Source organism: Bacillus rossius, chromosome 1, assembly GCF_032445375.1.
Source record: "Bacillus rossius redtenbacheri isolate Brsri chromosome 1, Brsri_v3, whole genome shotgun sequence".
In the NCBI taxonomy this organism is placed as follows: domain Eukaryota; kingdom Metazoa; phylum Arthropoda; class Insecta; order Phasmatodea; family Bacillidae; genus Bacillus; species Bacillus rossius.
In genome coordinates this window covers 71,535,032-71,562,782 of record NC_086330.1, presented here as the reverse complement: position 1 = coordinate 71,562,782, position 27,751 = coordinate 71,535,032, and the positions used below count along the sequence as shown (strand labels likewise).

Genomic DNA, 27,751 nt, shown 5'->3' with positions numbered 1-27,751 from the left:
ACATTTACGGAAATAAATAAAATTGCAAAGCTATAAAGTAAGGTGCTCGATTTAAATATGGTAGCTGCGTATTATTGAATTTTTAATTCAATAATTTTTATCTATTTTATTTTTTATTTAAATCTGATGATAAATTAAATATTCAAGATGGTGGACGTAACAAAATTTGGAATTTTTGATGATGGCGGATGAATATAATTTCCATATATGGTATCAGAGGCTTAAGAAAACTTGCCTCATGGCATTTTTGTGGACTAAATTGGAAAATTTTCCCTCGAAACGGGAATTTTTCCCTTGAAATAGGAAAATTAGTAGAAGTTTCAAGGAATTTAGAGTCATTTTTGAGGAATTATTTTGGAACTTTTGAAGTTTAAGGTCGCCAAAATGGCCGCTGTGACGTCAGGGCGAGAGGTCATTAGCCACATCCAGACAATGCGATTTTTCGTTCAACTTGCGCTGTGCGCTATTGCCTCTAGCGCATGCAATATTGCACGATGAATATGCAAGACGCACATGCGTAAAGACGCAATGCTCGCTCCTGTCTACACGCTGCGCTGGATGCAAGGTGCGCAGTTGAAATAATGTCCATCGATAGTGCGGTGGTTGCTGCAGTTTGTGTCTCGTTCAAGAAGAAGAAGACTATGGCAAAAAGAGTTCTTTAAAAGCAGACAAAATAACATGTTGCGAGAGCTTCAATGGGACGGAGAAGTGCTGTTTAGTAACTTTACGCGAATGTCGCGACAGGATTTTGACGTAACAATGTTTGATGTAACGATGTTAAATACAATACACTATATATGAAAAGGAAGTAAAGATACAAAATATAAGAATACTGGGATGCATTCAATATATTTATGAACATATTACTCAGGCACAAACACATTGCTACCACTGCTGTTGCCGAAACCATAAACTGCTTCATCATGATTAAGCACACGCAGCTCTATACATACGATGAAGAACCCGTAGAACAGATTCATGCGGAAATTTTCTACTGTGTATAGTTTTAACTAGTATTACTAACAGATATGCAATATGTGTACGTTTATAGCATAAATTGTATAAATTTATTTCAGATGCCATCAAGTGAAGAAGAGTGGAATGAAATTGCGAGTACCTTTGAAGCAAAATGGAACCATCCTAACTGCTGTGGTGCTGTTGACGGAAAGCACGTTGTGATACAGTGTCCAGAAGGTAGTGCAACCAACTACTACAACTACAAAGGATTTTATAGTATAGTACTGTTAGGAGTTGTGGATGCAGACTACAACTTTATATATTGTAATGTAGGATGCCAAGGGAAAATTTCAGACGATGGCGTGTTCAAGCATTCGGAATTCGCAAATTAATTACCGACTGTCTAGGGCACGTCGTACTTACTGTTGAGAATGCTTTCGGTTTGCTACCATCAGTTTTCAGAATTTTTAGGAAACAAATAGAAATGAAAATTATTTCAAATGTTGCAGACGTTGTACTTTGCTGTGTGTATCTGCATAATTTTCTGCGAAAACAGAGTCTTCCCGGACGTTGTATCTGCCATTCGGATCCCTGGATGGTGAGGATGCTAGTACCGGCAATGTTGTTGATGGTTTGTGGAGGCAAACAGTGGCATCTGATACCGGTATTTTGCCCCTGAAGGCTAGGGAACGTAAGCCTTCTGCGAGGGCTCACGACATCAGGAACAAATTTCGCGAATACTTTATGTCAAGTGTGGGGTCTGTTCCTTGGCAACACCAGTATTTGTAATCGTTGCAAAGTAATTGTGTCGTTTCCAGTCATGATGTGTAATGTTTCAGCAGATTGTCTTGGATTCATGTTTTCATCCATAGTGATATACGTATAAACATTCTTTCAACAAAGAACAGAAATGAAACTAGAAGGTTATGATATATCAGAATTTAATATTAAGGGCTCTGATAACCGGTTTCTGTATTTAAATTAGTAATCATACTTAGCTACAGTAGATAAATTCTGGATGTACAGTTACTGACGATAACTTTTATCATCTCCGAAGCGAATTTTTTGTAACATTTCCTATAACAATGATTCATTATGTTGCTCGTTTAGTTTTGTGAAATACCAATCGGTAAGTTACATTTTCAAATGAAGTATGATTATTGAGAATTTAAATATCTATTGTACGGCAATGTGTTTACAGACAGGACCGTACAAGTGGGATATTTCTTGTTTGATAGTTATCTTTAAATTAGATACATTTAGAAATAATTAATTGCAACTTTGAGTCCCCTATTACACTCTGTGGCTGCAAGCTCAGTAGACAGAGTCCTTAACTTAGAAACATTCTCACATCATGCGGTAGATGCAATGTAACAATGTATATTTGTGCAGATAAGTAGTATACGAATGGCGGAGCTGGGACAGGCGCCAGGCGCTGGTGCTTGGTGCCGATCCACATCTCTGACGTCACGTCCATCTCTGACGTCACGACGGCCATCTTGGATGGTTGTGACCTTGACCTTTGACCTTGACCTTGAATTTGATCCTCAAAAATCGCCAAAATCCGCCAAAATTGGGCAAAATTTGCCCAAAATTCCTCAAAAATCGCCAAAATTTCCATTTCTGTGGAAAAAAGTTCCGCCAAAAAATCTCAAAAAATTCCACAAATTAAAAATTTCTCATTTCGAGGGAAAAATTTCCCGTTTCGAGGGAAAAATTCCCGTTTTTAGTCCTTAAAAATCCCAGCGGCTGAAAATTCCTAAAACTGGCTTAAGCATCCTTAACTCAAGCCTCAGTTAAGCCATTTCTAGGAATAAGGATACCATGACCGCCATCTTGAATTATGACGTCATCGTTGCAATTTCCGTTACGGCCGCCATCTTTAAATTTATTATCCGATTTTAATGAAAAAAAATTTAAAATTCATAAAACAAATTAAATAATAAAATTTTTAATAAAATATTTAAAAAACAAACATTTACGACACGGAGCTCGGAGTCCTCGGTTCGAACCCGACGAGTGCAAAAAAAATAAAAATGGCGACCGATCCTTCCCCCGAGGTGGCTGCAGGCATACTGACTCCCACCACTTTTTATCATCATCTAGTATGACGTCATGGCCGCCATCTTGTCTTCGATGCTGGAAGCCATCATCATTGTATCGTCGGCTAGAGTGCGCCGATGACATGTTAGTTTAATTCGTATCCGCAAGAGTGCAGTAATCATTTATTACTGTGACATCCGCCATCTTGTCATTTGGCCGCCATCTTGAAAATCCGTAATTATTTAGCTAGAAATTCGGGAAAAGTTCCAAAATTCATTAAATAAATCACTCATTAATTTACATATTGATTCGATCGATTCCCGTCCTCGGTTCGATACCCGATCGTTGCAATAATGTTTAATCTTATGTAAAAAAAATAATTTAAATAAACCATGTTCAACATTCTTAAAGAGACTTTAAATCCTCTACTACCACCATCCTATCAGACATCAAGACCACCATATTGGAAATGTGTAATTTTAATGCTAGAGATCCGGGAAAAAGTTCAGAAATCATTAAATAAATTTCCGATCAATATACTGATTAATTAGATCGACTAAGATCCTTGGTACGATCTAGGATGATGCAAAAAAAATTAAATATATCATCAATTTAACATAATAGTAACAGGTTCGAGGAATTAAACACCGCAAGTTCTTTTACAAACATAATATTTATTACATAATTTCTATTCTACTACAGGATCACTTACGACAGCCAACAATCTTATAATCATTTAGTTCCGCAGCGGTGTGAAATGACTAATTCTTAGCTCCAATCCGTTTATACTAGACAGAGTCCAGCCAGAACCTTTACAGACATAGTCCACCTCTTCTTGACAGAGTTTCTGGATACCGTTTTTAACAGTTTGCTTCACATCGTTAGAACTGTAAATTACTGCAGCAGATGTCTTGAATGCACACTTCTTTACTTCGTCATCGAACGGATATGGCTTTCCATATATACAGTCCAACCACAAGTTATATTTCAAAGGTCCGTTTGTTGCTACATCATCAGTAAGCTGATTGATTATCTTCTGTCTGATATCGTCAAGAAAATTACAAATGTCCTTCGACTCACCGAACGTATTTAGATAATAGTAGTCTTTCAACGTTCCACGAAATGCAGACTGCGCCAAGTAGAAGCCATTATCGTTCACTTGTAATGCTACGAACACAGTCTTAGGTTTAGTTCCATGTTCAGACGTCATAACAATCGGTTGCTGGGCATCTGTTTTTTTGGTTGTACGCTTTCGTGTCTCCAATCTAAAGCGAGGAGTCGAAATGTCGGCAGGTAGTTCAGCAGTAGGAGCACAGACTCCACCTTTACATTTTTTCGCATGATGTCGCAAACTGTCAATTCGAGTAAACCATTTAAGGCACTCATCACATCGAAACTTCATGCGAGAAGGATTCTTCGCGCATTTGCTCCGCTCATGTCTTCGTGCATCATGGTAAAATGCGAACGACGTATCACAGTAGCTGCAAGGATACCGTGGTGATGAAGACGATCCTTTCAGACCCGATCCAAATACAGGCGTTGCAACAGTAGTACCATTTCCAGGCATTCTCTTATGCACATCGATGCATCGTTGTTGCGCCGAAACCTTTACTTTCTGCCGCACAGCAGGACCTTTGCATGCCTTCATGTGCGTTTTCATATTATCTTTTCTGGCAAACTGCTTATGACATTTCTCACAAACAAACATTTTACGATATAGGTTCTTGGCACATTCGCTCCTCTCGTGTCGCCGAGCATTGCTGTTGTTTGAGAAAATCTTGTCACAGTAACAGCACCGATGTTCGCTAGTTGTCAAATCAGCATCCATTGAAGTCTCCATCGAGGTCGTATCGTCGATCGTCGTGGTTTCCTGCACATCCAGCTCAGTAGTCATTAAGCTATCTTCTGCTGGTGGTATCACATCTGTTGAAATCTCCTCCAATGTTGACATCGTCGTCGTTGCCAACGGGATCTGCTCCACCATTGTCGTCGCTGTCGTCAAGGTTCCCGTAGACGATGATACAACGTCCATCGAGTACGACGTTAAAGTCGGTAAATATGCCATCGAGTTCTCAAGAACAGGTAATTACGCGACTTATTCACCAGATGAAATAATCTAGGTGATCTTTACACCGTCGACGACAGTAAGAAACTGAGCGACCTGCTGTCTAGGACTCGCTTATATACATGCACCGGATGGAATAATACGCAAGTCAAATCAAGAACCACTTACTATAATACCAGAGTCAAAACAACATTAAAAATAGAAGGACCATCAACAAAAAGGCAGCACATTTGGAAGCACCGACAACGAAAAGGCAGCACCGACAACGAAAAGGCAGCACCGACAACGAAAAGGCAGCACCGACAACGAAAAGGCAGCACATTTGGAAGCACCAACAACGAAAAGGCAGCACCGACAACGAAAAGGCAGCACATTTGGAAGCACCGACAACGAAAAGGCAGCAGCGACAACGAAAAGGCAGCACATTTGGAAGCACCGACAACGAAAAGGCAGCACCGACAACGAAAAGGCAGCACATTTGGAAGCACCGACAACGAAAAGGCAGCACCGACAACGAAAAGGCAGCACATTTGGAAGCACCGACAAAGAAAAGGCAGCACCGCCAACGAAAAGGAAGCACATTTGGAAGCACCGACAAAGAAAAGGCAGCACCGCCAACGAAAAGGAAGCACATTTGGAAGCACCGACAACGAAAAGGCAGCACCGCCAAAGAAAAGACAGCACATTTGGAAGCACCGACAACGAAAAGGAAGCACCATCAACGAAAAGGCCGCACCGCCAACGAAAAGGAAGCACATTTGGAAGCACCGGCAAAGAAAAGGCAGCACCGCCCACGAAAAGGAAGCACATTTGGAAGCACCGACAAAGAAAAGGCAGCACCGACAACGAAAAGGCAGCACATTTGGAAGCACCGACAACGAAAAGGCAGCACCGACAACGAAAAGGCAGCACATTTGGAAGCACCGACAACGAAAAGGCAGCACCGACAACGAAAAGGCAGCACATTTGGAAGCACCGACAAAGAAAAGGCAGCACCGCCAACGAAAAGGAAGCACATTTGGAAGCACCGACAAAGAAAAGGCAGCACCGCCAACGAAAAGGAAGCACATTTGGAAGCACCGACAACGAAAAGGCAGCACCGCCAAAGAAAAGACAGCACATTTGGAAGCACCAACAACGAAAAGGAAGCACCATCAACGAAAAGGCCGCACCGCCAACGAAAAGGAAGCACATTTGGAAGCACCGGCAAAGAAAAGGCAGCACCGCCCACGAAAAGGAAGCACATTTGGAAGCACCGACAAAGAAAAGGCAGCACCGCCAACGAAAAGGAAGCACATTTGGAAGCACCGACAACGAAAAGGCAGCACCATCGACGAAAAGGAAGCACATTAATTTGTCATTGACTGCAATATTCATTGGTTCCAATATTCATTGGCTCCAATATTCATTGGCTCCAATATTCAATGGCTCCAATATTCATTGACTCCAATATTCATTGGCTCCATCAGTCATTGACACCTACAGTCTTTTGGTCCCAAAAGTCTTTTGGCTCCAAATATATTAGGCTAGAATTCTTCGAGTCTAAGAGACTATGAGACCACATGGTTACAGAACTACGTGACTACGAATCTTCAAGTTTACGAGACTGCGAGGCTACAGAGCTACGAAGCCTCTAGTACACAGGTTTACGTGACTGCGAGGATACAGGACTACCAGTCTGCATGAGTACTTGACTACGAAGCTACTCGTCTACAAGGCTACAATTACAGCATCTGTTTTCGTCAGAATTTTCTCTTTTGCTCTAACTGCACCACCAGCATTATGTTATAAGATTACAAGGCCGCCTGCTTACGTAGCTTCAAGTCTACGAGGATACTTGGATACGTAGCTTCAATTCTACGAGGTCCTAAGACTTCATGACTACGCGACTTCGAGCCATGAGGTTACGAGATTACGTGACTACGAATCTTCATGTTTACGAGACTGCGAGGCTACAGAGCTACGAAGCCTCTAGAAAACGAGTTTACGTGACTGCGTGGATACAGGAATACAAGTCTGCATGAGTTCTTGACTACGAAGCTACTCGTCTGCAAGGCTCCAATTGACACATCTGTCTTCGATGGAATTTTCTCTTTTGCTACATCTACGCCATCAGCATTATGTTATAAGATTACAAAGCTACTTGCTTACGTAGCTTCAAGTCTACGAGGCTCCAATACATCATGACTACGAGACTACGAACCATGAGGTTACGAGACTATGCGATTGCAAGTCTTCAAGGTTACGTCATCGCGAGGCTATAGGACTACGAAGCTTCCAGAACGCATGGTTACGAGAATGCATGACTAATTGGCCGCATGGCTACGAAACTTTATGTCTCTGACTGACTACAATAGCACTATTCAGTGGTGAGAGTTAATTTATTTCATGCAAAGGTACTTGCTGCAAGCAGTTCCGCTTTTCAACATCAGATGACGTCACGTTTTGCTTGCAGGTAAAATAATATTTATTTATTTTATGCGGGATGCGGGTTGTTCACTATCGGTCGCATAAGAAGAATGGCATCGATAGTCTTCAAGGAGAAGGAAGTTCGTCCTTCCTGCTAGTGCTTCTCAGATTTCTCACAGTCCGCCATCTTGGATTGCGACGTCACGGCTGCTATCTTGGATGGGTGTAACTTTGTCCTTTGACCGAAACCGCAGGAATGATCGCAAGCACACGGATTAACCATCATAATATTGATAAGAATAATCAGGAGCACACGGAGAAAACCATCATAATATTGGCAAGAATAATCAGGAGCACACGGAGAAAAACGACACATGTTTTCTTTGATATCATAAAATTACAGAAAAAAAATATTTAAAAATAAAAATAAATTAATAAAAAAATTTAAAATAAAAACAAAAAATACATAAACTGATTCTGCTAGCTTGTAAACTTATCATTGTTGAGCAAAGATAGAGTTCTAGTACAAGCCAGAATTTTATGTATTTTTTGTTTTTATTTTAAATTTTATTATTAATTTATTTTTATTTTTAAATATTTTTTTTCTGTAATTTTATGATATAAAAGAAAACATGTGTCGTTTTTCTCCGTGTGCTCCTGATTATTCTTGCCAATATTATGATGGTTTTCTCCGTGTGCTCCTGATTATTCTTATCAATATTATGATGGTTAATCCGTGTGCTTGCGATCATTCCTGCGGTTTCGGTCAAAGGACAAAGTTACACCCATCCAAGATAGCAGCCGTGACGTCGCAATCCAAGATGGCGGACTGTGAGAAATCTGAGAAGCACTAGCAGGAAGGACGAACTTCCTTCTCCTTGAAGACTATCGATGCCATTCTTCTTATGCGACCGATAGTGAACAACCCGCATCCCGCATAAAATAAATAAATATTATTTTACCTGCAAGCAAAACGTGACGTCATCTGATGTTGAAAAGCGGAACTGCTTGCAGCAAGTACCTTTGCATGAAATAAATTAACTCTCACCACTGAATAGTGCTATTGTAGTCAGTCAGAGACATAAAGTTTCGTAGCCATGCGGCCAATTAGTCATGCATTCTCGTAACCATGCGTTCTGGAAGCTTCGTAGTCCTATAGCCTCGCGATGACGTAACCTTGAAGACTTGCAATCGCATAGTCTCGTAACCTCATGGTTCGTAGTCTCGTAGTCATGATGTATTGGAGCCTCGTAGACTTGAAGCTACGTAAGCAAGTAGCTTTGTAATCTTATAACATAATGCTGATGGCGTAGATGTAGCAAAAGAGAAAATTCCATCGAAGACAGATGTGTCAATTGGAGCCTTGCAGACGAGTAGCTTCGTAGTCAAGAACTCATGCAGACTTGTATTCCTGTATCCACGCAGTCACGTAAACTCGTTTTCTAGAGGCTTCGTAGCTCTGTAGCCTCGCAGTCTCGTAAACATGAAGATTCGTAGTCACGTAATCTCGTAACCTCATGGCTCGAAGTCGCGTAGTCATGAAGTCTTAGGACCTCGTAGAATTGAAGCTACGTATCCAAGTATCCTCGTAGACTTGAAGCTACGTAAGCAGGCGGCCTTGTAATCTTATAACATAATGCTGGTGGTGCAGTTAGAGCAAAAGAGAAAATTCTGACGAAAACAGATGCTGTAATTGTAGCCTTGTAGACGAGTAGCTTCGTAGTCAAGTACTCATGCAGACTGGTAGTCCTGTATCCTCGCAGTCACGTAAACCTGTGTACTAGAGGCTTCGTAGCTCTGTAGCCTCGCAGTCTCGTAAACTTGAAGATTCGTAGTCACGTAGTTCTGTAACCATGTGGTCTCATAGTCTCTTAGACTCGAAGAATTCTAGCCTAATATATTTGGAGCCAAAAGACTTTTGGGACCAAAAGACTGTAGGTGTCAATGACTGATGGAGCCAATGAATATTGGAGTCAATGAATATTGGAGCCATTGAATATTGGAGCCAATGAATATTGGAGCCAATGAATATTGGAACCAATGAATATTGCAGTCAATGACAAATTAATGTGCTTCCTTTTCGTCGATGGTGCTGCCTTTTCGTTGTCGGTGCTTCCAAATGTGCTTCCTTTTCGTTGGCGGTGCTGCCTTTTCTTTGTCGGTGCTTCCAAATGTGCTTCCTTTTCGTGGGCGGTGCTGCCTTTTCTTTGCCGGTGCTTCCAAATGTGCTTCCTTTTCGTTGGCGGTGCGGCCTTTTCGTTGATGGTGCTTCCTTTTCGTTGTTGGTGCTTCCAAATGTGCTGTCTTTTCTTTGGCGGTGCTGCCTTTTCGTTGTCGGTGCTTCCAAATGTGCTTCCTTTTCGTTGGCGGTGCTGCCTTTTCTTTGTCGGTGCTTCCAAATGTGCTTCCTTTTCGTTGGCGGTGCTGCCTTTTCTTTGTCGGTGCTTCCAAATGTGCTGCCTTTTCGTTGTCGGTGCTGCCTTTTCGTTGTCGGTGCTTCCAAATGTGCTGCCTTTTCGTTGTCGGTGCTGCCTTTTCGTTGTCGGTGCTTCCAAATGTGCTGCCTTTTCGTTGTCGGTGCTGCCTTTTCTTTGTCGGTGCTTCCAAATGTGCTTCCTTTTCGTGGGCGGTGCTGCCTTTTCTTTGCCGGTGCTTCCAAATGTGCTTCCTTTTCGTTGGCGGTGCGGCCTTTTCGTTGATGGTGCTTCCTTTTCGTTGTCGGTGCTTCCAAATGTGCTGTCTTTTCTTTGGCGGTGCTGCCTTTTCGTTGTCGGTGCTTCCAAATGTGCTTCCTTTTCGTTGGCGGTGCTGCCTTTTCTTTGTCGGTGCTTCCAAATGTGCTTCCTTTTCGTTGGCGGTGCTGCCTTTTCTTTGTCGGTGCTTCCAAATGTGCTGCCTTTTCGTTGTCGGTGCTGCCTTTTCGTTGTCGGTGCTTCCAAATGTGCTGCCTTTTCGTTGTCGGTGCTGCCTTTTCGTTGTCGGTGCTTCCAAATGTGCTGCCTTTTCGTTGTCGCTGCTGCCTTTTCGTTGTCGGTGCTTCCAAATGTGCTGCCTTTTCGTTGTCGGTGCTGCCTTTTCGTTGTTGGTGCTTCCAAATGTGCTGCCTTTTCGTTGTCGGTGCTGCCTTTTCGTTGTCGGTGCTGCCTTTTCGTTGTCGGTGCTTCCAAATGTGCTGCCTTTTTGTTGATGGTCCTTCTATTTTTAATGTTGTTTTGACTCTGGTATTATAGTAAGTGGTTCTTGATTTGACTTGCGTATTATTCCATCCGGTGCATGTATATAAGCGAGTCCTAGACAGCAGGTCGCTCAGTTTCTTACTGTCGTCGACGGTGTAAGGATCACCTAGATTATTTCATCTGGTGAATAAGTCGCGTAATTACCTGTTCTTGAGAACTCGATGGCATATTTACCGACTTTAACGTCGTACTCGATGGACGTTGTATCATCGTCTACGGGAACCTTGACGACAGCGACGACAATGGTGGAGCAGATCCCGTTGGCAACGACGACGATGTCAACATTGGAGGAGATTTCAACAGATGTGATACCACCAGAAGAAGATAGCTTAATGACTACTGAGCTGGATGTGCAGGAAACCACGACGATCGACGATACGACCTCGATGGAGACTTCAATGGATGCTGATTTGACAACTAGCGAACATCGGTGCTGTTACTGTGACAAGATTTTCTCAAACAACAGCAATGCTCGGCGACACGAGAGGAGCGAATGTGCCAAGAACCTATATCGTAAAATGTTTGTTTGTGAGAAATGTCATAAGCAGTTTGCCAGAAAAGATAATATGAAAACGCACATGAAGGCATGCAAAGGTCCTGCTGTGCGGCAGAAAGTAAAGGTTTCGGCGCAACAACGATGCATCGATGTGCATAAGAGAATGCCTGGAAATGGTACTACTGTTGCAACGCCTGTATTTGGATCGGGTCTGAAAGGATCGTCTTCATCACCACGGTATCCTTGCAGCTACTGTGATACGTCGTTCGCATTTTACCATGATGCACGAAGACATGAGCGGAGCAAATGCGCGAAGAATCCTTCTCGCATGAAGTTTAGATGTGATGAGTGCCTTAAATGGTTTACTCGAATTGACAGTTTGCGACATCATGCGAAAAAATGTAAAGGTGGAGTCTGTGCTCCTACTGCTGAACTACCTGCCGACATTTCGACTCCTCGCTTTAGATTGGAGACACGAAAGCGTACAACCAAAAAAACAGATGCCCAGCAACCGATTGTTATGACGTCTGAACATGGAACTAAACCTAAGACTGTGTTCGTAGCATTACAAGTGAACGATAATGGCTTCTACTTGGCGCAGTCTGCATTTCGTGGAACGTTGAAAGACTACTATTATCTAAATACGTTCGGTGAGTCGAAGGACATTTGTAATTTTCTTGACGATATCAGACAGAAGATAATCAATCAGCTTACTGATGATGTAGCAACAAACGGACCTTTGAAATATAACTTGTGGTTGGACTGTATATATGGAAAGCCATATCCGTTCGATGACGAAGTAAAGAAGTGTGCATTCAAGACATCTGCTGCAGTAATTTACAGTTCTAACGATGTGAAGCAAACTGTTAAAAACGGTATCCAGAAACTCTGTCAAGAAGAGGTGGACTATGTCTGTAAAGGTTCTGGCTGGACTCTGTCTAGTATAAACCGATTGGAGCTAAGAATTAGTCATTTCACACCGCTGCGGAACTAAATGATTATAAGATTGTTGGCTTTCGTAAGTGATCCTGTAGTAGAATAGAAATTATGTAATAAATATTATGTTTGTAAAAGAACTTGCGGTGTTTAATTCCTCGAACCTGTTACTATTATGTTAAATTGATGATATATTTAATTTTTTTTGCATCATCCTAGATCGTACCAAGGATCTTAGTCGATCTAATTAATCAGTATATTGATCGGAAATTTATTTAATGATTTCTGAACTTTTTCCCGGATCTCTAGCATTAAAATTACACATTTCCAATATGGTGGTCTTGATGTCTGATAGGATGGTGGTAGTAGAGGATTTAAAGTCTCTTTAAGAATGTTGAACATGGTTTATTTAAATTATTTTTTTTACATAAGATTAAACATTATTGCAACGATCGGGTATCGAACCGAGGACGGGAATCGATCGAATCAATATGTAAATTAATGAGTGATTTATTTAATGAATTTTGGAACTTTTCCCGAATTTCTAGCTAAATAATTACGGATTTTCAAGATGGCGGCCAAATGACAAGATGGCGGATGTCACAGTAATAAATGATTACTGCACTCTTGCGGATACGAATTAAACTAACATGTCATCGGCGCACTCTAGCCGACGATACAATGATGATGGCTTCCAGCATCGAAGACAAGATGGCGGCCATGACGTCATACTAGATGATGATAAAAAGTGGTGGGAGTCAGTATGCCTGCAGCCACCTCGGGGGAAGGATCGGTCGCCATTTTTATTTTTTTTGCACTCGTCGGGTTCGAACCGAGGACTCCGAGCTCCGTGTCGTAAATGTTTGTTTTTTAAATATTTTATTAAAAATTTTATTATTTAATTTGTTTTATGAATTTTAAATTTTTTTTCATTAAAATCGGATAATAAATTTAAAGATGGCGGCCGTAACGGAAATTGCAACGATGACGTCATAATTCAAGATGGCGGTCATGGTATCCTTATTCCTAGAAATGGCTTAACTGAGGCTTGAGTTAAGGATGCTTAAGCCAGTTTTAGGAATTTTCAGCCGCTGGGATTTTTAAGGACTAAAAACGGGAATTTTTCCCTCGAAACGGGAAATTTTTCCCTCGAAATGAGAAATTTTTAATTTGTGGAATTTTTTGAGATTTTTTGGCGGAACTTTTTTCCACAGAAATGGAAATTTTGGCGATTTTTGAGGAATTTTGGGCAAATTTTGCCCAATTTTGGCGGATTTTGGCGATTTTTGAGGATCAAATTCAAGGTCAAGGTCAAAGGTCAAGGTCACAACCATCCAAGATGGCCGTCGTGACGTCAGAGATGGACGTGACGTCAGAGATGTGGATCGGCACCAAGCACCAGCGCCTGGCGCCTGTCCCAGCTCCGCCATTCGTATACTACTCAGATACATATTTTTCAGCAATCACAAATATAATATCATGTATCACAACACAAATACATTACATTATACTTACATTCATCTCATTGTTGTCATCATTGTTGATGCTGTCATCAATGCTGTCCACAGTCTGAAATGGTACGGCCGTGTCTTTCAAAAACAACAGTGCTTTGTATGCAAACCATGACGGCACTTCCTTTGCATTCGCTGACATGCCACTTTTTGCACTACGGACTTTATCATGCTCCTTGCTAAAATAACAATGTAAGCTTTTGATATTATTTTTCACAGCTTTTTCATTTAGTCCATACTTTTGTCCTAGTTCAATGATGGCATCCCTTCGAAGTTGTTTGTTTTTGTATTCTTTTAAGCTAGTGTTCCACAGGAGTTCATGTTTACGGTAGTCTTCTATGAACTGCAATGTGCTTTCCTGGCTATCAGACATTAGTTATTCACTATGCACAATCACAGTATCAATTAACTGAACTCTGACAACTCTCGTCAACCACAAAAACATGCACTATTGTGTAGACAAACACGGCGTAGCGCACGGAAATGGCCGATGATACCCACTGACAACGGGAACACGTGCGCTACCAGACGAGCTACTGATTTCCAGGTAAACGCGCATGCGCTCGACGCACAGGCTGCTTGCGCTTGCAATGAGCTATTGCATGCGCGCAGCGCACAGCGCAAGTTGCACGAAAAATCGCATCGTCTGGACGTGGCTATTGACCGGCACCACGCACAACGCGCCGGTGCCCAGAACCCCTTTTCTATACTATCTACTTTAAATAGCTATTATGTCAAACTTTTAGAATTCGGTCAAGTAATGATTTATCGTGAATATCAGAAAAGATAATTTTAAAATTTCTACAGCAATTTTTTTATCCCTATTGTGTAACGATATAACATAAAGGAAAACTAATTTTATTTTTAAATGAATTGTAACATTTGTATAGGTAGTGAACATAATTTCTAAAGTAACTCACATTTCGCAGCCACATTTTACCTTCTTTATAATGTTTAGACTTTCTGTAAGACTCCAGTGGCCTGGCAAACCGATAAAATCGTATTGTCAGATGATTTCACTTTCTAGGGTTTAGGTGGTTTTATTGTAAACTATAATTTTTCTTTAATGAATGATTTTACCCGCCTATGCACTCCAAAATTATGTTTGTACATTCATTTTACTATTAGAAATTTTGGCATTTATCTTTTGTATTAAATGCGGGTTTACATCCTACTTACGTTCACCTATCAAAGTAGGATGTCCTAGGTAATAGAGCAAAAATAAGTTCACTATACATTGCTTTACATGTACACTGTTCATGTTTATGGTGTTAATAATTATTCGGTGTATAAAAACATATTTTAAAAATGATATATTTTATATTATAATAAACTTTCTAAATCATGCAGCATATTATCATAATGAATCCAGAGTATTCAAGAACCATGTAAACTACAAACATGAGTGTCCAGTTATGTTCCAGACATTTCCTATATGACATTTTTACTGCCTGCAGGCCATATGGCGTTTAGTTTGCCGCCGTGGCTGGAGCTATGAAATAAGAACGAACCCACAAGAAATGCGGTTCATAAGGATGGTAATGGCCCTTCCTCATTTGCCTGCTTTGCGAGGAGCGCCACATGACATAGTGACACCCTCGTTCAATATAGGTAGTTGACGGACTGGAAGCATTGAAAACTTACGCCAGATCTCAAAACTTTAACGCTAACGTAATGGCAGTCCTGAATCACGTTGAACGATACTGGCTGAGAAGAGTGGGGGCCGAAAGACTTTCTGTCTTTCGACTTCCAAGACGGACGAACAACCACGTGGAGTCCTTCCACGCAATGCTGCTTTCTCTAATGGGGCACCGGCTTGACATATAGAGTTTTGTTGGTAAGGAAACCATAAACACTCAGATATTTATAGGTTACGAATCTAACTAACTATATTTAAATGTGGAATGTATGCATGACGTATGAAAGTATTTCTTTGAATGTAAAATGCAATGAGGAATTTTGATTTAGTGAAGTCTTTTGGACATACGCCATAGAAGTTTTGCACTGTTTGCCATGTAAATAATTACGAAAACAAATAAAATAAAAGTATAAAACAGAAAAATATTTTCCACATCAAACATGACTAGAACAGTTTTAGTAAAAAAAAATTGAACCAATGTGGAAAATTAAAAAAGTATTATGGGCAACACAACGATGAGACGACAGCACAGACAAAAATATTTAACGTCTAAAAAACCAGATGGCACAAATATTCCATAGAAGGAACTTAGTCAAGAATAATAATATAACGACATAGACGAACACAGTGGCCTAACAACGACGAGACAGAACTACAAGACAGATTGGATGCAAGCAGACAACAAACCTGGACAATACAGCAAACATATAAACACAGCGATGAAAAATCAACGAATATTTTGGACAACACAATGACGACAGCACTGACGAACACAGACGTTTCCAATGACAGCAGTCACGACGTTTAGGCAACTTACATTTGTTCCCGTCATTAGGCACAGACTGATATTGGACACTGGAAAAGTAGGTTATGGGAGGCGAGGGCTATCCTGATTTGCCGCATTTCTGTGAGGTTTGCTGGTTTTTAACTACGTTCTGTAGTAAATTGTTTTAATTTTTAATTGGGTATCCGTATTTTTTTAATAAAATGTTTTTATTACTGGTAATATTGCTATTGCTGACATTAAATGCTGATTCCTTAAATTTCCTTTTAACTGTGTTTTCTTCATATATGAGTGGTGCAGCCTTGTCCCAGAGTATTCTGTGGCTATTGTCCCAAGCATGTTCGAAAAGTCTAAATTTTTTAGTTTTGCCTTTCTTTATGTTATTTTTGTGCTCCTTCATGCACGTTGAAAGGGTCCTACCAGTTTCTCCTGTGTACATGCAACCACATTCGCAGGAGATCTGATGCACACAGTTTTAATAATGATTTTTATCGATGGCTGTTTTTACTTTGGTAATCGTGCTTTGATATTAGAATTAGATTTAAAAACTGTTCTTAGATCGTGTTTGCTTCTAAAACGTCTGATTCTTTCCGAGAGACCACGAACATAGGGAATTATGGATGTGTTGCTTGATTTATCTGTAGTTTTTGTTGGGTGATTTGTGATTTATTTGATGTCACATGCTGTTTTATGATATCAAGTGGGTAGCCATTTGCTAGAAGTTTATACGTTAAGTGATTTTGTTTATCAGTGATTTATTTCTTATCAGAACAAATTATTTCAGTTCGGTTGATTACAGTGTGAATTATCCCAGTTTTTGCGCTTTTTGGATGTTTGTTTGTGTTGACATTGGAATTAAATTTCATTTTTAATTTTGATTTCATTGAACGATCAATGTAGTTTATTTCATTCATTTTAATATTAGTGTTTTAATCCGTCGTCACGAAAAAAAAATAAAAACAAAAAATATGAGTACCTAGTTGAATTAAATTTAAAACAAATCTAAAAATTGATGGTAAAATTATTTACTTGTTTCAATAAACATAAATGTAATTATTAATGCTCACGTTATATAGTCGTTTTTGAAGATGTGTCAATATTACATGAACTTTTCTTGTTATCTTAAAGCATTTAAGTATTTCTACTTGGAAAACATTAGCGATTTTACGCGACTACATAAGCCTACAATGTTTCTTTAGCTTGCTAGTTAAAAATTATTGTGAAATTAAATCATAAATATTTGTGGTTTTAAAAAACTAATTAAAGAAGAGTGATACAAAATTGTGAGTTCTAGGTCAAATGATAGCTCTAAACCATCTTTTAAATTATATGTCTGCATACTTTAAACGCGGCAGGGATGGTCTACACATTTACCGAATAATTTTTTCTTCCTAAAATCAGCTTTCAAAGCAGTGTACGTAAGCAAAAAGATAATGTTTATGAATGTTCGAATTATAGGAGTAACTCGCTATCGCTCGTTTGGGGCTGCGACCTCAATCCCCCTCCAAATAATGGATCCTAACGTAAATACATACATGCACAATTGCAGAACCAACGTAAACATCATTCTAAATTTAACGTACGCGAATCACAGTTTGTTTCCGCACCCACCACTAGAATTCGCTACCGGCACATTCCATTTGCAGACAGAAATTTAAGACTTTTTTAAAAAATAAAACTCTCACTAAAGGGGAAAAGAAAATTGTAAAAATATTGACCTCCAGCTTTGGAACTGATTTTCAACCAGGAATTTTTCTTCAAAATTATTAACCTATCAGTTAATAGTATAAATATTCCCTTTGGCTTTGTGAAATGTGTTCACGCTATCCACCATACATAGCAGCACCCTGTGCTACACATTTTCCGTTCATTTATTTCAGTCGCATTCCCAAAATCACTCCAACAAAATGACGTACACCGAGAGCTAAGATGATACACATTAATCTCTTCTTAAGTTAATTTAATTGAACAGATAGGGATATTTCATGATTGAAAATTAATGTAACATGTTTCATTAGGTAACCTTAATACACTTTACTTGTAGGCCTACCTATATAATATTCTTGAAAGTATACTTCATTTTTGTTCATTAAGGAATTCATTTATTCGTTGTTTTCGTTTACTGCTTGAGTACTCGCCTTAGATTTTTATAACTAAGTCATTAAGACATTCGGTAACATTGAAAACTATTAAAATTACACCTTTTCGTGTTTTATTTAAAATAGGCACGACATATTTTGAGGTGTAAAAATTTGTTTGTATGCCCTTTACTTACAGTAAAATGCGAACAAAACTCTTTGACAGATTTCAAGATTCGAAGGCCTAGAAGGATTTCGTCCAGGCTTTGGTTTGTTCTCAAGCCACCTTGTACCTAGTCCCACGTCTTCCTCCATTCGCATTTGACCGAAATAACGAGTAGAGTGTTAATGTGACTTTTTAACTCGTATAGTACGTAACTGTGTGGATGAAGGATGATCAACAACGAATCCGCTTTCTCTAAAAAAATTTAGTGGTTTTGTAACACACATTTCCTAAAAATGTATTTTAAATTATTGAATAGGCGGGTATAGTTGTCGCACTGGAATCGAAGCATATAATTTAATACAGCAAATGCAAGTTGGCCCTATGTGTTCCGTCATTACATTGTGGATTTTTCTAATCGAGATTAGCGATTTTTTTTGATAACCACAAAAAAATGTTCGCACAGTTGCTATTCAATTTCTGTCTATGCAATCTGGTCTTACGAAATAGCTTCGTATTTATACCTAACCCCAGCACTAGTAGGTACAATCAATTGCAATGTTCCAGCCAAAATACAGAAAATGTTGATTTTTATGAGTACACGGTACTTCACAGAATTAAATACAGTATTAGTATATGATAGCCAATACTGCTACTGGTTCTGGTTCGAGTTGCCTGGCGATTGGTGCGGCGGTCATTGATTCCGTCCAACCTGACGTCACGGCGGCCATTTTGGATTACCTTGACCTTGAAATGTGACCTTGACCCTCAAAATTCCACAAAAATTCCTAAAAAATTACTCAAAATTCAGTATATTTGCATATATTTTTGTCGGTTCTACTCTGTTAACTTGAATTTAATTTGGTATATACGATATTATTTCTTCCTCTCAATCGTATCAGAATGCCTTCTCCAACATATTGCCAGAAACACCAGCCGGCCACAAGGTCAACACAGCTTCTATTCAATATATTCACGGAAAACCCAGCAAGATGCGCTCGGTTGCAGAACACTACTTGGCTGCCCTCTGATAACTCTGAAAGCAGCCGCGGAACTCGCGGCCTTCGGTAGCCCAGGATGCCAGACACGACCCGGCCCACGAGATCGGAGCTCCACGTGGAGTAATGGAACTGTAATCCTAGCTGCGAGCGTCACATGTGGATAACGCAATGCAACGCCGCGTATCATAGGTGTCCTTCTTTCTCTACACCAGACATAAACTGCGCCCGGAAAAACGATACGTCTGTGACAGCGCGATTACTGGCGCTCGTCGAGACCCTGAACACAGCTCTCGTTTTTTAAAGTGCGGTAACCTTTTTTACATACCAGCACTTAGCTACTTTATGTCCGGAGGCGACACGGTATTGTTTTCGATTATCTCGCCGTAAAAATAAAAAAATTGCTAGCGCTGATTCGCTGTTAGACTTCCGTGTGTTCATTGGCTCCAAGAGAGGGGAAAAGGCGGTGCATGGGAAGGCAAGTGGGAGACACATCCACCCCTCAAAACTTGGAGAGATGGTCGGTTGGACAAATGGTCACTTGGACAAATGGTCCTTCGAACAAACGGAGCTTGGAGAAGTGGTCGCTTGGAGAAGTGGACACTTGGACAAATGGTATACACCCGTCATAGGTCAATGTCAATGTCACCAGAATACAAAATGGCGATCCCGGGCTCCAGTAATTTACCCTTACTACCTTTACCACCACAGTCTGAAACCTGCGCCAGTGTTATGAGTACAATTCCTAAAATTCTTTATGCCGTCGCGTTGGGGAGAAATAACGTCACGGCGGCGGCGTGGCCAGAATAAAAGCGATTAAATAAAAATTAACTCACACGCGTGGCTTAAACAACCATCCATTTACATATTGTTTGGTTAAGTGGAGACCAAATATTGTACACGTGGAGTGAAGTGGTTCAGTCAGGCATCGACCTAACTCGAATTCAGAAGGGGAATTAACTTGTAATTTTTAATTGTGAACGGAAAACTATCAATGCAAACATTTAAACTACGAAATAAGGCAATATTACTTATCGACGCTCTCAGTAGAAAAGTGTCTATCTCCATTTTTGTAAATTTTTCAGGAGAGCCAAAAAACGTTTCATTAGTAGAAAAATGATAAAATAATTAATAAAAACTTGAATATCGTTAAAAATGTGTTTATTGTTGAGTACATATATAAAAATATGTCGACTTACTAAAAATGTATCAGTTAAGAAGCATTTTTGGAGTTAGACTATTTTCATCGTGAAATTCTAAAATTGGATGAGGAGTTAGACAATTTGCATTCTAAATTTAAAATGTAGATAGGAATTAAAGTAATCAATTAAATCGAATAGAATATTTTATATTTATTAAATTAATTTTTTAACAGATTAACCTATATTAATAAATAGGTAAATTTATAAATACCAGTAACGTTAACTAAAATAAAATTATATTGTGTATTAATTATTTTATACTCAACAAAATTTAGTCTAACCGAGATTATAAATCTTTAGTATAATATTTGGCAAAGTAAATTTGTAATATTTGGTTAAATTAGCTTGAACATCGTTTTATAATTGCAATTTTAAGTTAAATAATCTGCTTATAATTTAGATAATACTTAATTTTGCATACGTAAGATTATCATAAAACTGATTATAGTCTATGGGCAACGTTTTCTTCAGTTCTTGCAAATCTTCATTTTTTCTTTTCTTTACTTTGAGTCTGGCACGATAAAGTCTGGGTCAATGTTGATAAATCAAACAGGATTTTACTTTATTTTTTCTTTGAGGTAGTTTAGTCTATTGATTCTGAAATTATTTTGTAGTAAATATCACTATCAGGTGTATATTTTATTCCTCTTATATTAGTAACAACTAGATCACCTGTTTTGTTTCCTGGGCGTATTTGAAGAATACAATTTAATTTTATTAAATTATTTAAAATCTTTGAAATTCAAGTACTCGACTGTGTACGCTTTCTTCGTTGCAGTTTTATATAGATCAACATAGTCTGCTGGAACATTGATTATTTTATTCTTGGATTTTTTTTTTTATCGCTGCATGCATAGAATCAGCTTCCATTTGTGTATGCCCTTTTTTCTAAGTACTTTTGCTCAATTGTAATATCAAATAATTTTGCAGCATTAACAAGAGCATTACTTAGAGTACAATTGCGGTTTTGATATGTACATCAATCAGAGTAATATACTATTTTTTATTTGACTCTGGTAGAAAAGGCACGACATGTGTTGAGATAAATTAAAAAATAATTGAAGCAAACTCATCAGAGTTTAAACCTCCTTCTGTTTCATACCACATGTAACACCATACACTGGAAGTTTTCAAACTAAATAAACAAAAAATATGAACTGAAAGTTTTGTTTTATAATACAATGACGACTCTTGAGATTTTGGTGATAAAAGTACCGACTGCAAATCCATTGTAAAAACAAAATCTTCATTCAATTTATCTAAATATTTTTTTCCCTAGCATATTATTTATTTTTTATATGAATTTGATAGTCATTCTTATTAAATTTTCCTACTCTATAACGAACACAAATGTCACATTGATCTTGTTTCGGTGAATACAACTCGATATCTTTTTCGTTCATTAGTTGATAAAAAGTAGTTAAAGAAAAAGATTTAATATTACCATCTTTACACCAATTCTGTACATAAAATTCTTACAAAGTTTTTTCGACTGCCACTCTGGCTGCAAATATAATTTTGATGACGAATCTCTACAATAATGCGAATCCAGTTTTGGTAAGGAATCGAAAAACAATTCTAACTCTTCATATTCTTTCTCTTGCCGATGACTTGGTTTTGTCTTTTCTTTTGGAGCAGTACTATTCACGTTTGAAGTTGATTTAGTCGCACCGACTGATTATTTCCAATTTTGTATAGTTGTTGGTCCAATACATAGAGTATTACGGTACATAGTTTGCAAACTTGTTTTTCGCTTAATAAAGGTAAACTGTATTATAAGTTAAATTACGTCGCGAATTATCACTTTTTGGTCACGATAACGTTTAACTAAACAACTTTCTACTGTTCCATCTACGAAAACGTTTTTTTCACTCCAACTCATTTTCCAAAACCTTTCGAAAATATCAGTCATTTGATCTTCGTTAAACTCTAAATATTTGAGATAATTTTTTTTACTCAGAGCAAAATGACAGATTGGTTTCAATTTTTTTTTTGCTTTTTTAGTGACGTCATAATTCCAACCTTTTTTTTTTGGCATGAATAGTTGCCTGTTGAGTTGATTTTTATTGCTTTTCCAATTCATTTTATTTACAGCACGTTTTTTACGTTGTTTTCTTGGAATATTTACTGTTGTATTTTCCAAAATACGAACTTTCTGAAAAAGAATACATACGGTACAAGTCCCGGTGCATCAGAATAATCAATATAAGTTTTTTTAACGGTTGAATTGTCATGCTTGTTTGAATACTCCACAACTTCACTTGATGAATCATTAATATTGTTTTGTTTATCTAAAATAGAGTCCACTTGCACTTCATTGTTGCCATCCTTAAAAGATAATCCTCTCAGTTGTTTTGTTAATTCCATCTGTTTACAAAAAATAACATTAAAAATAACCTATAATTTAAGACAAATAATAAGATGGAATTAGGAATTAAATGATCAAATATGATAAATACCTTTTATTTAGATGTACCTAATCACAAATTTTTCAGTTATGATATTAATAACAAAGCCATAAACTTGATAAGTAAATGACGAGAATTCTAATTATCAGAGCTTGACACATTTTACTGGAGTTAGTGGTTTTCTTATTGAGAAGATTTGAGCGCCACAGTTAGACAATTTTCGTGCGGCAACATTTCGAACTGAAAATTTTTAACTACGCGCTTACCAAAGTCAGGGCTAATGGAGAATGATATATCTCAACAGAAAATACAAAAAAAAAAAAAGTTTTTCGAAAAAAGTGGAGTTAGACACTTTTCTACTCAGAGCGTCGTTATGCTTTAAAAAAACCCTCTGAGTTTTGCATATTTGAATCCAACAAATGTTTATTGTTGAGACTTTGCCGCCAATTTCTAAGAAAAAGACGAAAAACAATTATTTGTAGATAGTTAAAAACAACATGGTTTAGAAACATGTTAGTTACTGTAAAAAAAGTAATTGAAATGCAATTTATATCATGTTTTTCACTTAATGTTACAAAATAATTTGCCCCTACATAAGCAGAAATTCTAAAAATTATAAACTTTGCGGTAATTATTATCTGGATGGCACTTATTCCAATACATATATATACATATATGTATAATTATTATAATCTGGATATAATATCTGATACATCTGATATAATTGTTATCTGGATGGCACTTATTCCAATATATATATATATATATATATATATATATATATATATATATATAAGTAAATGTCTAAAGAAGCAGGTTAAAACTGCGGAGGTGATAGAGATTAGAAATGCGTTTTACTGAGAAACCTGCTTGTCAATAATAATAATAATAATAATAATAATAATAATACACACTTTGTACTTATGAAGAATCTTCACTCTTAACAGAACTAGAATATTTACAGTTGCTTAATGCGCCAGCGTATTTTGAACCATAAAGCAGAGTAGCCCGAGAGTCCAGTTAGGCAGCAGAGACGCGCCTAATGCTTGCCCGGTCTCGCCTCCTTAAGATTATATTTCCGCAACGAATTATTATTTTTTATTTTTTCGGTCAGCGGTGTTTCCTGGGTAACGCCAGCCGAGTGGCGTGTCGGTGGCCTGCAATTATCCCCGGGCGTTTGGCGAGTCGATGACGTAACGGGGCTCTTGACGTAGTGCCACGCTGCAGCCATCATGCGATATCGCCGTCAGGAAGCCAGACACCAGCGAGCCCTGGCCAGCGAAGCCAGACATGTCGTGGCTTGCCGTTCAGCCCTGGAACCTCCAACGTTAGCTTAGCTTTTGGTTTTTGAAGAAATAACGTACGCAATCAGTGATTATTGCAAGGCGACACGGTACTTTCCTAACACTGTATCCCTAATAATTCATGTCTTACTTAGGTACTGTTTTATCATACTAATAAATAAATATGAACAATTTATATTTGGGTGACGGTTTTCCAATCATACTTTTGATCCGTTTGTGAATTTTTAAATGGTAGCCAACATATTTTATTAAAAAATACTGTATATTTTCTTCAGTAAAACACCACAGTTATTTATGGAATATCCGTTAAAATCCGTATACAATCCCTACGTAAGACAATAAGGATCGCAATAGAAATTTACCAATTGGCCTATTTTTAATGTTATAATGAATATTTTTGTTCAACATATCATTTAGTTAAAATATAAAACAAAAATTTACCTTTTAATTCTGACTACCACAAAATGGTGTGGACACAGTGGACATCAGTTATTTTGATAGCGATGTACTACTGGCTCGCTGTAGGAAAGATTTTGATGGAGATTAAAAACTGACGAAAACTAGCTTCTACTGCGCAGCTTAGGTTCCCCCCATCCTTCTTTGCGACAGAGAGGGGAGTGACGGAAATTCTCTGTCGCAAAGAAGGGAGGGGGGAACGGAACGTAAGATGCGCTGTAGAAGCTAGTTTTCGTCAGTTCTTAATCTCCATCAAAACCTTTCCTACAGCGAGCTAGTAGTAGATGTGTATGAAGCAGAGAGTATGATAGATAAAATTTGCGACGTAACGGAAATAGAAACTTGGAACGACGAAAATCAAAGCCAGTGTCTTATTAAGTGTTGAGGTGCATCAAACCGTGAAAAAAAAAAGTCTTTAAAGGGGCATCTTACTTTGAAAACTTTCATCTTGAGGGGAACGTCACCTTGCACTCTGCCTTCACAAGAGGCATCTCAGGTGGAAGGGCTCACCTTGCACTCTGCGAGGCGTGTCAGGTCGGACTCACCTCGGACTTGGGCTCCGTGTTGATGTCGGCGACGCAGCCGACGCTGAAGTAGGCGCGGCTGCAGAGCGCAGGCGCGGCGCAGCGCTCGAGCGTGGCCTCGCAGAAGTAGCGCACGTAGCCCAGGCGGCCGTGGAAGGAGGCGGGCAGCTTGGCCGGCAGCGAGTAGTCGAAGGGGAAGGCGTGCGAGCCGCCCCACAGCTGCTCCCTCCCGCCTGCACACAGCCCCTCATGCCACCCCCTGCTCGCGCCTCCCTCCGTTACAGGGACCAGTCATGGCTTGCGGGTTCATGCAATTACTTATTTGCCTTCTAAGTTGTTCAACTTCAACCTCAAATATTTACACCATCTCCATCAGTCGTACACACACACACACACACACACACACACACTCATCAACACACACATACACAAAACTTTTTTATCCTGGTGATACTGTTTCCGGTATTTATTAGTTTCATTCCTTATCACCTCGTATATTTGAGAAATACCACCCTTACGTAGTCGAACAATAATTTTTTTTTATTTATTCTTTTGTTTAGTAATTTATGAGATAAAAATAAGGTAGGTTTTGGTTACCAAAAATATAACCAAAATTCTAAATGGGAACACAAATCTACAACAACAAGTAAGTACAAAATGAAGGAAAAAATCTTAAAAACTAGTTTATATCTCAAGGGATGTGAAATTTATGATGTTAACAAAATTTTCCAGAGCTCACTTATGATTTAGAAAAGAAAGCTTGTAACTGTTATTAAATACACTGATTGAAGATCCAACTCTGTGGCAAATGAACAATTATAATTATTTACACCACTTAAAATCGTATTGCGAACACAAGAACGTTCAAAGAAGCATCTGAAATAGAAAAGATCAAACACAGTGTTGAAGCTCTGGCACAAAAAATAAATGAAAATAATAGTCTTTAGTAAATAAACATTATAATTAGTGTGATGATGGTGACTAACACTGGGGTGATAAATACGATGAAAACTTTAGATGTTTAAAAAATATCAGTAATAAATATGCTAGGAAGATGCAGCAGCAGAAAAGACTGATTACATGCCATGGAAAGATCAAACTATGTTGGTCGTCAGACAAATGTATTGGTTCTACTCGCTTCACAAAATGCCGAAAATTTATCTATCACCAAAGAATGATGGACTATACTTCATGAAATAAGATGCGTGGGTTACTTGTAATAAATGTTTTATATAACCTGTATATGTAAAGTAAATTGGATTTTTGAATTTAAATATTATTGTTATATTTATTGTAAGCCAACTTCGAACTTAAGGCTGAGATAAAAAAGTCGTCAATGACTTTTAAAAAGGTAAGTAATGAAAATTCTATTTTATCAATTGGAGTCAATTGAAGTCAAATGCAATTATAGCAATTGAAGCCAATTTGAGCCATTAAAACCAGTTGGCACCAATAGGGAAATTAGAGATAGTTGAGCAAAATTAGATTCTAACCAGATAAAGCAACTGGAGCCATTCGAGCCATCTGGAGATATTCGAAAGGTTGGAGCTATATAAACCAGTTGAAGCCAAATGCAATTGGAGCAATTGGAATTGAAGCCAAATTTATTCAGACGGAGTCAATGCTATTAGAGCAATTAGAGCTTGGAGTAAAATTCAATAGGAGCATTTGAAGCAATTGAAGCCAATTAGAGTCATGGAGATCTAGTTTTAGTTAAATGCTATTCGTGTGATTTGAGCTAGTTGGAGCTAAATGTAATTAGCGAAATAGGAGAAATTTCAGTCAATTAGAGGCATTGAAACCAATTAGAGACAGATGTAATTGAAGCAACTAGATCAACTAAAGGTAACTGGAGTCAATGAAACTAGTTGGGAGTCAAATGTAATCGGAGCAATTGAAGCCAACTGGAGCCACTGAACTCAGCTGGAGCCAAACGAGGCAATCAGAGCTAGTTCAAGCCAATTGCGATTTGAACCAATTGGATCAATTGGAACAAGTTGGAGCTCTTGTAACAAGTAGAAGCCAAATGGAATTGGAATTATTGGAGTGATTAGAGCCAATTGGAGCCACTGACATAACTTGGAGCTAAAATAAGATTTAGCATTGGAACTAGTTAGAGCAATGTTCACATACGATTGGTGAATATTTTTCATTTTGTCTATAGTTTTTTCCCTTTAGTTCGTAATTTTTTTTGGTCTATGTTTGTAACAAACCTTGCAGTTTTCGTTAAGCACAACAGGTTACGACCGTTCTTTAGTTCTGGCAGATCGTTGACTTGAGTCCTATGTGTTTAGCCTTCCCCATTCCTTGGGCATATTGTATACTTACCAAGTATTGAAAAAGAAGCCCTCGTGGTTCAGAGACGAATGGCCTCTTAGCTTGAAATTGACCACGTATTTGTTGAAAGGTATGCCAAGTGTCAAAAAATAAGGCATTATATGCTTAGCCTATATATGCTTGTTGTTGGCACTGTACTGACTCACCGAATACAACCTCCATGGTAAGGGTAATGATAGTAGGTAACTTACAGAATTATTTTTCA

The 27,751-nt window shown here is 38.4% G+C and overlaps 1 protein-coding gene across 1 annotated transcript in view; it reads right to left on the bottom strand.

Moving 5' to 3' along the window:
* Window positions 1-27,751, bottom strand: part of LOC134529626 (uncharacterized) — a 131,099-nt gene that overhangs the window by 56,911 nt on the left and 46,437 nt on the right. The window contains exons 7-8 of the mRNA XM_063363963.1: window positions 25,231-25,442; window positions 19,334-19,459 (exon numbers count right to left, since the gene is read on the bottom strand). Of these exons, the coding sequence (XP_063220033.1) occupies window positions 19,334-19,459; window positions 25,231-25,442 (338 nt within the window). The remainder of the gene's footprint in view (window positions 1-19,333; window positions 19,460-25,230; window positions 25,443-27,751) is intronic.